This window comes from Nesoenas mayeri (genome assembly GCF_963082525.1).
Source record: "Nesoenas mayeri genome assembly, chromosome: 1".
NCBI lineage: Eukaryota > Metazoa > Chordata > Aves > Columbiformes > Columbidae > Nesoenas > Nesoenas mayeri.
The window spans coordinates 64,457,377-64,471,431 of record NC_137541.1 but is presented as its reverse complement, the minus strand read 5'-3'; the positions used below and the strand labels follow the sequence as shown (position 1 = coordinate 64,471,431).

At 41.5% G+C, this 14,055-nt stretch overlaps 1 protein-coding gene across 1 annotated transcript in view; it reads left to right on the top strand.

The window, feature by feature from the left end:
* The window catches only part of CACNA1C (calcium voltage-gated channel subunit alpha1 C), a gene marked incomplete at both ends in the record, with an annotated part of 485,303 nt that overhangs the window by 387,057 nt on the left and 84,191 nt on the right, over positions 1–14,055 (top strand). The window contains 6 exons of the mRNA XM_080351364.1: positions 540–660; positions 2,577–2,691; positions 3,800–3,920; positions 4,048–4,117; positions 10,199–10,331; positions 12,047–12,176. Of these exons, the coding sequence (XP_080207490.1) occupies positions 540–660; positions 2,577–2,691; positions 3,800–3,920; positions 4,048–4,117; positions 10,199–10,331; positions 12,047–12,176 (690 nt within the window). The remainder of the gene's footprint in view (positions 1–539; positions 661–2,576; positions 2,692–3,799; positions 3,921–4,047; positions 4,118–10,198; positions 10,332–12,046; positions 12,177–14,055) is intronic.

The following is a 14,055-nucleotide window of genomic DNA, read 5'->3' as shown; positions in this document are numbered from 1 at the left end:
ACTGTGTAGCCGCTTTCCCCCTTCCCACAGTACTGGGAAACAAATATCTGCTCATAGCACCAGATAGGTAATCAAATGGCCTCTAAACTGACTGCAGAGTTGGGAGTGATTAGCCAAGAGCATCAGGATCATGATTTCATGCACAAAGCAAAGGGAAGTGGCAGGGAGGGCCGTGCTGAGGGCTATCTTCTGTGCTACAGGCTGTCTGAAACAGACACATGGAGGGAAATGCTCATGAGAGGCTGAGATACTTGAGCACTGTTCTCTGGGAGAGATTTTAGGCTTCAATCATCATCTTCAAGGGGACATCTGGGTTTTTTTTACACTTTGAGCACAGAGCCTCTTTACATTTTCCTTGTTCTGTTGTTGTTTTGCTGGTTTTTAAGAAAAAATCTGTAGATGGACACAGCCAGACTCTCCAACCATCCTGGGGGAGGGCGTGTTCTCTGGGATAACAGATATCTTTGTGTTAATGGGGTTTTCAAGTTCTCTGTGTACTCTAACACTGTATCCCTTATTGGTGGGAATGTGTCATTTAGATCCTGACTGGGGAGGACTGGAATTCGGTGATGTATGATGGGATCATGGCTTATGGCGGCCCCTCTTTTCCAGGAATGTTGGTCTGTATTTACTTCATCATCCTCTTCATCTGTGGAAACTGTATCCTTTGGTGCTACGTTTTTCTCCAAGTGGGGCTAAATTTAAAGCCACTCTATACTACTTGTTATGTCAGAAAACAATGAATTTCGTACCTCACATTTTTACCTTTTCCCTAGGACTGAATTTTGGCTTTGCACTTCCAAATGTTTAACAAGTTGCTAAGGCATATAAACAGTTGGAAGAGCCAGTTATGTGCCAGTTTCACATGCTAGCTTCTATTTAGTACCTTTTCATGTTTAGTGCTTTTATTTTTCCTTTCTCTTAATCCTCCCATAGGTTTTTCCTTCCTGCCTTCTCCAGAAACTAGTCTCTGTGTGTACCTACTGTGCTTGTTGCATATTTTTGCTTTAATTGCCTTTTCAGTAATATATTCCAAGTGCTTTCATCCCAGCCTTATGTGGAATAAAAATATGTATAATCTACAATATGCTATATACAAATGCCGTAATAGGAGTAACATATGTTTGACATAATTGATTTATGTGAGATCATATATTAATTCATGTATAAACTAACAGGAACCATGTTGCATTTCAGTTACTGCAATCTGTGTGTTCTTCAAACAGAAAATTGTGTGCTCTGTTATCTCCCAGCCTGTGCTGGTGCTAAGTAACTTCAGTTCTCTCTGGCTTCAAGGTGAAGTGAGGCCACTGTACATATACCAGGAGGTACAAAGCACATTGTATGATTAGGCTGTGAGTGTCTTTTCACAGGAATTTGCATATAACACAGAGCTATGGTTCTGTTTCATATCTTAATTTGCTCCAAATTTGTTCATGTTTAGTTTTTGTTTCCCTAATAAATGGCCCTCCCATGTCAGAGGTGATGTTTCTTTTTATGCTGGTTCTTCTATAAAGCCACCTTGTAGTCTCAGCCCAGCTCTTCTGGCCTTTCCTCATAATTCAGATGTCTCAAACCCTGTTATTTGACATTTCAGTTGACCTGCGTGCCCTGTCTTCAAAATGAGATGGTGCAATTCCAGTTATCTGAAGGTCGAGGTAGGCAGTCTGCCTGACAGCTTAAAAAAGCTACAATTTGGATTTGTTTGTGAACTGCAGAGGAAAGTGTGAGCCAGCTCTACATGCTGGCTGACTTTGGAGCCATTAGACCTAGGTGCCAGGGGAGGGTGGTGGCTCTATTTCCAGACAAAGCCTTGAACTGGGGCTTGCTTAGAAGTTATCATGATGTAATTAGACCCACTCTCAAGAAATTTATAAAATAAGCTGATATTCAGATTTGTAACTCTGACTGTCAAGAAAACAGTTGTAGATCCTTGCTCTGCAGTTACACGGGCATGACTGGCCATCCATGGGCTCTTTGCTAGGAGATGGCGGAGTTGTCTACTCAGTCCTTCAGTGCCCAGACTAGATTAATTTCTTTTTTATTGTCTCAGAAATTCTAATGAGAGTGCAATGTTTGCCGCCCATAAAATCCACTCGTGTCTGTGGGAATACCTATTAATGAGGTTGTTCAACTCAAGTACATAGGTCAAAACTGGAAAGCTTAGGTGCCTTATAGTACAAGGCTCTTGAATATGAGTGCTTTAATAAAAGTGACCTAAACTGTCAAAAATGCAAAGCATTCAATGCTCCGCTTGTCTTCAGTGAGTTTTGTTGCACAAAACAAGACTCTTTTGGGAAATCAGAAAATAAATATAAGTCTGGATATAGATGTTTTATATCAGTCATTCTGTTGTGAAATTTTGGAAACCTCACACAGTGTGTTAGCCATTTGGATGGAAGGTGTTTGTTTATGCATGCTGGATATGCACATCCTGAACATTTGTGTGAAATGGAAGTTTGGAAAATCCAAGAGATCTGATGACAGGTTGCTAAAAAATTTCTATTAAGAAACCTTTGGTATAATGTTGTTCTGCAGTTTTCAAAGCCCATTTTCTTTAATTAGCACACAAACAGATATCCTGCTGAATGTATTTTTGGCCATTGCTGTGGACAACCTTGCTGATGCTGAGAGTTTAACATCTGCACAGAAAGAGGAGGAAGAGGAAAAAGAAAGGAAAAAGCTAGCGAGGTAAAGACATTTGCATACACCCATCTACGCTCATATGCATGCATTCCTGTGTGTATAATTACACACATGCACATATATATGTGCAAGTAAGTATGTGTGTATAAGTAACATTTCTGTGTAACTTCTCTGTGTGTATAGTTATACACAGTGTGATTAATGTACTTATATATGGAATTATGTATGTATAATTTTTTATGTAAAAGAATTCAAACTCAAGGACAAGAAACTGTCATGAGCTGGGAGTCCCCACAATTGCAGTGATGTGAGCAGAGGAAAGGAAGCCTGGGTGACTGATGAGCTTTCAGGGCATCAGCAGAGAATGAACACGAAATGATGTTAATATTGCAATCCCATTTGAGTCTCCCTGTTACATTCTGATTATTTTGGACCACAAGGCATATCTTCAGACTGTCATTCCCATGACAAGACTCAGCAGCTTCCTTCTCTTTCGATGCCACATGTTCTTCTTCTCTTGTCAGTCCTTTGAGTGTTTCTGCAGACTTTTAGGAGGCACGAGCTGGATGTAGAGCTTCTCTGATAATCCCAGCTTCCAACAGCTAGGAAGCCTCTCCTTACTGGTTATTCCTATCCATTGTCCTCCAGGCTGCTTGGAAGGGATCTCTTGTGCAAATCTTCCTGCTTCATCCTGCATGCTAGTCAGCAGGTTTCCTTGGCCCTGGGAGTGCAGCGAGGGGCAAAACTTTGTAGGCAACCTAGTGGAAGTCCACAAGATATGGGTTGAAAATGGTTCATACCTTCGTCATTGGGTGAACAAAGAGATTTCTGCTGACAGGCCTAGAATATACATGTGCACAAACACACAGGCACATACTTTCCCGAAATGCCCATGAAAACGCACACACCCCAACACGCAAGGACATGCCATTGAGAAAGCTATAAAATAAAGGTGTACTATATACAATGAAATCAGATTCTTTGCTTGCAGATGAGGATGAGATTAAGCCACTGGTATGTAAGCTGGACTCAGAATGGAGGTGCCAGCCAGCTGATCATTCTCCTAGTGTGTGCTGTACTATGTGAAGTTCCTGAAAGGGAAAAAGCTTTTCACCTTTGTAACTCTTTGCTTTTTATCTTGTAAAATTGCCAGGACTGCTAGTCCTGAAAAGAAACAGGAGATAGAAAAAACAGCTGTGGAGGAGGAGACAAAGGAGGAGAAAATTGAGCTGAAATCAATCACTGCTGATGGAGAATCCCCGCCTGCTACCAAGGTAAGGTCTGCTGCCAGCCAGCACTATCTGTGCAATGATGGCATGAACAGCCTGGGTTTCTGAGGGAATGAAAACCCTCTGCCTTGTCTGATAAAGGCTTTGCTTCTTCTCCTACCATTTCTGTCAGATCAACATGGATGATTATCAGCCCAATGAAAACGAAGAAAAGAGCCCATATCCCACAACAGAAGCTCCAGGTATATGTCTTCTTCCTCTTAACCCTGATTCAACAGAGATAATCTCCAGTTTCTAACGCACATAAAGCCAAATTCTGATAGCAGGTGTGTTGAACATGTAGTACTTTCATGACAGGACAGGATGATGTGTTTGCCTGTGTTTGTACAGCTGTGGACTTGGTCCTTTGCAGTCCCTATACTGGTCAGTCATATTTGATTTGGTTCTTCGTAAAGCTCTGTATTTGGAAATAGGAAATAATATACAAATCTTATACAAATCCCTGTATATGAAAATACACAAATCTCTACAAATCAAAACAGTATGACTGTTTTCAGTCTATTTTTTCAGTAGTCAGTGGTCAGGGAGACTCACAACAGATACTTATGAAGGCAAAACGCTGAATGCTTTTTTGCAATTTTTTTCTAATCAAAAAAGAGAGTGTGACTTATTAACATAATTCTAAAGGCATAAGATCTCCGCCTAAAATTGAAAAAAAAACAAGATATAGCATTAGTTAGGCTAGTTTTCAAGTCAGATGGACCTAATTAATTTCACCCTCAGATACATAAAAGGTTGGCTGAAGAAATCACAGGACTTAAAACAGTTTTTCTTCAAGAGGTCCTGAATAGGGGGTGTGATTGGAGCAGGAGAATTATAAGCTAGTCAGTTCAACTTCCATTATTGGAAAAGTGCTGGAACAAATGATTAAACAAACTATATGACTACAAGATAAGAAGATGACTAGCAGCCAACATAGATTTGCCAAGAACAAATCACGTCAAACCACCCTTATTTTCTTTTAAAAGGAGCTGACAAGACTTGTAGACGGGAGAAAAGAAGTAGATGTCATCATTGGCTTTGCTAAGACTTCTGACCGTCTCTTATAACATTCTCATATGCCAGCTAGAAAAACATGGTCTAGATGATTGGGAGAGAAATTGGTCAGACCCTTTATGTGCAGAGTAGTGATGGCCCAAGTGAGTTCTACAACCCAAGAGACTATTCCAAGTTCAGTTCAGTTCATTGTTAATGGCCTGAATGATGGAAGAGGGAATATGCTTATTACATTTGCAGATGACATAAAGCTAGGAAGGACAAAAAGCATGCTGGAGGGCAGCATTAGAATTCAGAGAGCTCCTAAGGAACTGGATAAATGGTCTAAATAAAATTGAAAGTGCCAGGCTCTGCACATAGACAGGAATAAACAACTCACAAATAAAGGATCTTAGGTGACAGCTAATTAGGTAACAGTCCTTGAGAAAAAATATCTGAATCTTGTGATCACAAGCTCAACAGGTGTCAGCAATATTTTGCTGTCTTTCAAAAAGCAAGTAGTGAGATTTATAAACAGTGAAAACATGACCCCTTAGTCCAGTTATGAGTTTCTTCTAGCTGGCAAGTGAAAGCTAAGCAGAGCAAAGCAATTGTTTTATTCTGTTCACCATTGATAAGATCTCATCTGACATATCACATCTCATTTTGGGTGCTCTGCTTATGAGAAGTGGGGCTGAGTTGGAAGGAGTGTAGAAAAGCATGGTGAAAACAGTGCTAGTAGGAAGCAAGAACTAAGATTGAAAGAACTGTGGTATTTTGAACTAGGAAAGGCAGGAGAAACATCTTCAAATGCATAAAAGTCTGTTATATGTAGGAAGAGAAATATCTTCATTATGAAGAAGTAACAGATTAAACATTCACTCCAGAGGAGAATTTGCCAATGGTAAGGCTAGAAAAGATCACAAAGATGGTTGTGGAAGCCCAGTGTCACTAAATGTTGTTAAGAACAGGTCAGAAAAACATCTGTCAGAAAAGGCTTAGATATCATAATTAGTTGATCCTGGCTTAGGAGAGGCATGAACCACAGGGCCTTTTGTGATCCTTTCCTGCTCTGCACTTTTCCACAATTCTGCAACAGGCTGTAATAAAATACATTCTCATCTATTCCATGATTCTTAATAAATGTTTGACAGTAGATTGGTGTAATAGGGTAAAAAAAAGACTTAAGAGTTCATTTTAAATAGCTGGACAAGGATTTCAGACAAGCAAAAAGGAAAACTGTTCATTGCATTTGCTTTTCAGTACAAAAATCCTCTCATTTGCTCTACTTGTATTCATCCGTATTTATAGCCCATTTATCAGGAACAGAGTGTGGTTCCAACACCACGCAATACTGTTTTAACATTGCCTGGGGCACATCACTCTGGCTTTAATCTTCCCAGAACCTCTGTAGGCACAGGCACTTACTGGACACACATCCCCAGTTGCTAAGGGGTTTGTGGGAGCCTTTAGTCAGAAGCACAAACTAAAACAGCTTGATACAGTTCTGTTTCTGCTTCTCAGCTGGCTTGATTTGCAGACCATTACATTTTTTTGAAGGTACAGTCACCGGTATATCAAATTTAAGCCTACTGACAATAGAATTTTGTTTTAGTTACATTCTGTGGACAACTTACAAATAGCCCAGCATGTGAACTTTATGACAAAAACTGCATCTACAATTAGTGTCATGGACACTTTATCTGCAGCTGTGGATAGGATTAGTGTGGAAAATTAAGTAAAAACACTTTTAACTCCTCCCTTGGGGTGACAATCCCTGGTTTGGCATACTTTTGAATAGAACCTAAAATCTGAATGGATATTCAGGTTTTCTCCTGTCTCCTAAAGTATCTGAAATGTAAAGGGACTACATCTTGATTATTTGCCATTGTATCTGCCATTTCTAAACAGGACTTTTCCCTGAATTGTTTATCAATTCTTTGTGTATAGTGAAGCTTGTCTCTAACAGCTCACAAAATTACCTGACCCCAGAGTTCATGGAAGTCAACCACAAGGCTCAAATACAGTCAAGTTTTGTAAATCCCTTGTTAGTTTGGATTTCCCATAGTCATCTATTCCATTCTGCTGTATAAAGCTCAGAAACACCAAGACTCTCTCGTTGCTGATGTGGTATGTCACATCTGCCGTGTGTATTCAGTTTTGGGGAACAAGGCTCCAGGGCTTTCTCTGGCATTAGCAAAGAAGAATTTCCCAATCTCCACACATGTACCCTTTCCAGTTCCCTTTTGGCCAACTGACCAGTCCAGAATCCTTCTGCTGATTGCTGATCAGTCCAGCTGTGGCACAGGAGATGCCATGCAGACATGTATGGCCCATCTGGAAACACACCTTTTCTTGCCCACTTGCACGGGGATCCATTTCAGCTGTGCTTTGAGTGAAGCACTCTATTGCTTCTTAGACACAGTCAGCTGGTTATATCTGTTTTCTCTTTATGATTTAAGCTGTTGATGCCTGTGCCCTCTCGATGACTCCCTAGCATTCCATCCTCTGAAAATACTCTTTACCCTAAACCAGTGTTCAGAAACAATTTGAAATGGTTACTTCATTTGTTTTCCCTTTATTCTTTTGACCTACCTTGCTCAATATCCTATTTGTTTCCTCTGTCTCAGCCAGTTTTCTCAACAACCTCTTCTGACTCTATTTGCTATACAGTGTTGCTCTTAGCTCCCAGAATAGTCTGTGTACTTGCAGCTCATCGGATCACCTATTCCCTTTGTTGGAGGCAGGGAGTAGTTCTTCCAGAGATTTGTGTACACTAGAAGGATTATTAGGATGATATGTTTATTATAGGAAGACAGGGAGCTAGTCTTGCAGTCTAGTACAGAAACGGACAAAGAATTCAGAACGTCAGTTGAAGGTAAAAACTTGAGATGATTCATGGAAGCTTGAAGCAAAGCAATGTCCTTTCACAAGAGTTCTGGTCTTTGTACAGTAAAAAGAAAAAAAAAAAGAAAAAAAACCATCAAATGTTTCACTGATGCTGCACTGTAGCCTGTGTGTGCTTATAGCTTCTCAACCAAAGGACATCACCATTCTAATGAAGCATAATTCAAGATGACAGTCCCAGATTTGAATTTCCTTGAACTTTAGGAGAGTTGAAACTTAGATCCAAACTTGGCAGCTCTGAGTCATGTTTCTTTAGGATTTTGTGGCACGCTTGACTAAAAGGGTGACTTTAAACACAAATATACCTTAGGTACAGAAAACTGTCAAAGAACAAGTATTGGATTGCAATCAATGTACTGCTCACCCCATATGTGAACACCATGTTGGCCTTTGCTCCTATGGAAGCTGGCAACTGTGCGACATATGGTTTCTATATGCAGGTAGATAGCTTAGGTAGTGACATAAGCTGAGGCTGTAATCATGTTATTCATTTTATATTTGGGCTTCACTGTTTCCTTACTTATGTGCCTTAGACCCTACTTTAAACGAAAAATATTTAGAACATTATTTTTTTTTCTAGTGCTAGGGAACTGGACATGTTTTCCATTCTGAAGGTACATGTGGTTGCCAGAATCATTAATATATTTCTTACTGTATGGCAGACACAAGAAAAAGAAGAGAGAATCAATATTGTTTATGGTCCTGATCTTTCTGCTAAGACCCCGTTTTCCTGAGGTGGTGTTCTATACCCATTTCAAAGTGTTTTTTTAAGCATTCCTCCAAGTAAAAGAATGATCTAATAGTGAAGGCACAGAACAGGGATTCAGAATGCTAGGGCTTTTTAAGTAAGGGCTCTCAAGTATTGTATGTGATCATGGGCATTGGTATTTTGGACTGTTAAAGAAGAAAAATAATTTTCTTACTTCGGTCATTGTCAGCCCATTCTGAAATCTACAGATAAAAGGTACAAGTGCAAAGTATAGTAATATTGTATAAATATGGGTATTAACATTAACACCAATTTTACAAGTACCATACAAAAAAATACTTCTGAAAGAATGCTTGATACAACCTGTAGAAAGAGTATTATAAAGTATTAATGTATTACAACAAAAAATTGAGCTGTTAAAAAATAGATTGGCTTAAAAAGTAAAAGCTCTATATAATAGCTCAAACATTTATTCAAAAATCTGTCAAGAATATTTGAGCTGAACTCTTGCTACCAGAAGTGTAAAGAAAGACTCCTATTTGCACGCAATAGTGTCACGCATTGAAAAGGCCACTTTTCTCCTGTTTCCGACATCTAGATTAAGATCTCTGCTGATTCATCTGTTCTTTCTGATGTGTCCATTACTAGATCAAGTACAGTACCTGACTCTAAAGGAACAGGCTCTTACTGGAATTTATCTCACTTTATGGATTCAGTATAAACCTTTTAACTACAATTTCCTCCTTTGCATTGGCTGGAAGATGAATCAGTTTCATCTAACTTGTCATTCTCCCTTCTTAAAATATTTTTTTCCTGTCTCGATGATTAAGTGAGAGGATTGGGATCTTTAAAATAGAAAAATTGTATCTTGTCATGTACACATCATGTACATCTACCTTCTGACTTCAGAAGGTAGAAAAAATCCCCAAAGGTGGAAGGTTCACTTTCACATACCACTTAGTCCATGCCTCTGCGTTTTTTTCCTTGAGGGTGCTCACTGATCTGCACAGTGCCTGGAGATCTGCTCCACAGGCATCAGGTTTGAGAGTCTCAGCCTTGTTCCTGCCCTTTCAATTTTCCCCCCACTGAAGTATGGAAAGGGACAATGTTAAGAATTTCTAGTTGGTGTAGTCAAAGTGCCCATGCCCCGTGATTGCTTTGTGGTATACATGCATTCAGCCAGGCAATCCCAAATGGCCAGTGACTACATGGAAAGACTGTTGTTTTGCTCTAGGAACCAGAACACCTAGCAGAGATATAATAATGGTCACGAAGTATGTAAAAGCCTTCTGAAAGAGGAAGGGAATTCTCTATTTTCTATGCCCATGGAAAATAAGAAAAGAGATAATGGATTTAGACAACAGCAAGAAATATTTAAGTCAGTCATTAGAAGAAGCTTTTTCTTTCCAGAAGGAATGTAAAACATCTGAAAGGACTGTTGTGAGGACATTGTGGGTTTACCAGCATTAGTGGTTTTATGTAGAGACTAGACCAATATCTGCCACGGCAGTGGATGCTGTCTTGGAGAAAGGAAGTGGACAAGGAACCTCAAGCTTTCATCATACTATTTCAATGACTCTTAATTTTTAGCTCTAGTTATGACAGGGACAAATGCCCCAGCACTCAAGAATGGGTTGTATTTTGCATTAAAATACAAAAATACTTCTTGCAGCAGAGGAAGATGAGGAAGAACCCGAGATGCCTGTCGGCCCTCGGCCTCGCCCGATGTCTGAGCTGCACCTCAAGGAAAAGGCTGTGCCTATGCCTGATGCCAGCGCTTTTTTCATCTTCAGTCCTAACAACAGGTATTTAAGAGACTGCTTAGCTGGAACAAGGAGGTGGACAGCAGGTATCCCTTTCACATTGGGCCCCAAAGGTTATGTGGTGCAGAGCTCTCTTCCAGCAGTTCATACCAGAGACCCTCTTGACCAGCCTCTGCTTCAAAGGCCCTGGCATGCAATCCTCACGAAAGCACAACTGTAGGGAGAACCCTGACAATATTCAATGGGAGCTCATTGCACCTGCAAGCCTGATTGAAGACACAAGTCATGAAAGCTTTGGAATTAAGGGACTTGGAAGCAAGTCAGTAATTGGAATTACCCAACCTGTTCAGGTCCAAATTACAAGCAAGTCATCATGCAATCAGTCACAGATGAGGTAGGAGCTTCCTGTCCTAATGGCTGCTCAAAATCCACCCCCAGTAGGGAGTTCATGTGTCTCTGCTCATTCCTACGCATCAAGAACAAGTGTACAGGAAAATGGAAAAGGAGGTTAAGAGCCCATAGCTCTGAGAGGAGACTGAAAAGAATCATCCTCCTCTCACACTCTTCTCTCAGGCTCCTGAGGGAAACCTGTGGCTTCACGTTGCCTCACCTGTCTTTCCAACACAGACGTGTGAGAACAGTACTGTGAGTGGAGGGCTGAGCTGTGACACACAGGGGAATATTTCTTTCCAAGGGTGCAGAAATGACCTCACAGCCCAGTGGTCTGTGCAGTTCCACGTAGCCAGGCATCTCCCTTGAGGATGTGGCCTCCCAGCACAGCCCCAAAGCCAGGCAGGGCTATAAAAGCACAATTGAATTCAGAGCCGGTGTTTCCACAGTAGGGCTTGTGCCACTCCTCCTTGGAGATGTGCGAGAGGGAGGGATTGCTGATGATTGGGACTCATGGACTCTAATGCCAGCTTTGCCACCCACCCACTGTCACTTGTTGAAGAAGTAAATTAACCTCTGCAATCATCTGTAAAATTGCTATAATAGGAGCTTGGAGGCTTTACAGCCAAAAGTAGAGCTAAATAGATTAATGAAGTGCCTCTAGAATTATGCACAGGACTGTTAGGAGGTTTAACTCCTTGTATCCTGATACCAATATACAGAAGGTAAAATGGCCTCCAGTAAGCATACTGCTGTTTGATGGGAGACTGCTACTTCTTTACCTGCTAGTTTCCCACTAAGAGCACCTTACATGGTGTGATGTACTCCCACAAGCCCTTTGCAAACACCTGTCTGCCCTGTATCCTTTTGGCCAGGTCTGTGCCTTGTCAATAAGGTAAATCCCCCATAGCTCCTATTCAGTGACGCTCCAGCCCCAGCTCATAAAGATACTGGCCACCCCAAAGCTTGTTTCTGCTGCTTTCCCCCTAAATGAATGGGGAATGGTTCTGTGAATGAAAGCAAAGGATATAATTTTTGATTGGCAGGTTTCAGACCATATCAAAATCACGAAAGGCTCTGTCAGGTGGGAGCGACTGCTCTGTATTCAAATGCACAGAGCGTGAGTCCTGCAGGCAGCCCATCCCTCCGTGTCACTACATGAGATGGAGAGTCAGGGCTGCCCAGCTCCCAGCAGGGCCAAGCACGGCTGCCTGGGCCATAGTTCTCGCTGCTGCTGGGGCGGACAGGAGCTGCTCTGCGGAGCAATCCTCCAGGGCCAGTCCTGATGGCAAAAGAGGAGGGGGAACTGTTTCCCAGGCCTTGCTGTTCTCTGAGAGATAAAGTTGTGCCTCTCCTCTCTCTTGCAGGTTTCGCGTCCACTGCCATCGAATCGTTAACGATAACATTTTCACCAACCTGATCCTATTTTTCATCTTGCTCAGCAGCATCTCCCTGGCAGCTGAGGACCCTGTCCGACACCTCTCCTTTAGGAACCAAGTATGCTTCCCATCCTGTGTATTAAAAGTGTGGTACAAGCAGGTCATGAGTTGAAGCCAGGAAAGGCAGAAAAGACTGCATCAGAGGTTTTGGGAATGACTGTCTTCCCAGATCTGTGCTTTTTGTAGGCTGCGTGTGAAATCACTGGGTTTTGCAGGGAACGTGAGTCAGTGCAGAATTTGGCCTCTAGTTTAGTTCAGAAGCGTATGTAGGGGAAAGAATAACAGGAGGCTGAAGCAAAATTATTGTTACCTGGGATTAAGGCATTAGAAATGGTCTGTCAAAACATGGATTGGGATACAGATAGTTCTAATTTGGGGGATTTACAGGTTCCCTTTGGAACATTTGCTCCCCTGCCACATGCTCTCTTTTGAACTAAAAAGCCCAGGGCCTGATTTTCACTTTGTTTGCACTGGTGTTAATCAGGACTAACATTCTTGAGTTTGCTGCCGTCAGTCTGGGGGAAATTGGTGTCATCAAGGTTAGAATCAGACTATTTGAATGCAAGCTGCAAAACTCTCATTAAATTTGAGATAATCCTCAGAAAATACGCTGTGCTCCTCTCCTCGCCAGCCTAGGGGAAGGAGAGGAAGGCATTCAGCACACAGATACATTCTTACTGTATTTCCTGACGGTTCTTACTAGCTTTTTGAAATGTTTAGTGCTCCCTTAGCTTTGCCAGTGGTTGTTTCTATTATTCTGGGGTCATTGCAGATATCAGAAGAGTCTGCAGCTGTATGTGAGACTTCTGATCTCTACTGTGTGCAGTGGAATTCTGGTAACTTTATGCTGGGAGAGCTTGCTAGCCTTAAAGAGTAGGAAATTTTGTTGTTGCTTAATAATTAAACCCTTATTTAATGCTCAGTGTTCTACCTCCCTGAAATGTCCTGTCCTGGGCATACATTTAAACACACATGTGCATGCAGAGGCAGTGTTAATAGGGGTTTATTTCTGAGCTTATCTCATAGCTGCTTTGCATTTCCTCCTGAAGGAGGGTACTAAATAATACAGTAAAACCTGTGCCACCAATGACCCATTTGTGCACGGCTGAGTGTGCTCACCACATAGGGATAAATGTATGTCAATATGTATTAGCACTGTAGCATGTCAGCTGGCATACGGGCTTCTGACATGCCACAGAATCTGTAGCAGAGAGATTTAAACCAGGGAAAAAAGTAATCAAAGCTGGTTGTCCTGGATAAAAGAGCTGAAGGCTTGGGGCAAAGTGTTGTCTTGTGTATTTGAAGCCACTGATGTTGCATGAAAATCTGTGTTTAATTTTTGCAGGTCCAGATGTTTAAAATGTATCATACCAGGGGACTCTGACAAGATGTTTAGGTTGCAAATGTGGGCTGCCTTTGCACTTTGACAGTAGAACAATAAGATTGTGTCCTGCCCTGTGCCCACACAGAGGCCTAGGAGGGAAAAAAAGCAAACTAACTGCCTCTGCCTTCACGCTGGGACAACACAATCGGGCATTAACCTGTGCACAAGGACTCATGTGGACTAGTGCTGCTGTTGACACAAACTGTTGCAGAACAAGAAGACAGGAACAGAGAGAACCTCCTCCAGCAAGGGCTTAGCAAAGAGTCTTAGACACTGCTTCTGTCCCAGGGTGGGCTAGTGGCTGCATCTTTCTTGTGTCACATAGGGCTCAGGCAGCAAGTTTTTGGAAGTACCTCCCCAGTCTGATCAAACAGCCTTCAAAGCCCAAGTAAATCCTAAGACTTTATGTTCTTGCAATATTATCCTGTTTGCATCTTGGCAAGGCATTAGTTCATTTTAGTATGTTGTAGACTAAATTCATATTTAGTTAATAATAAATATGCCTGCAGATAAATAATACTGCCTGCACAGGAGGAGCGATGATCATTTTCAT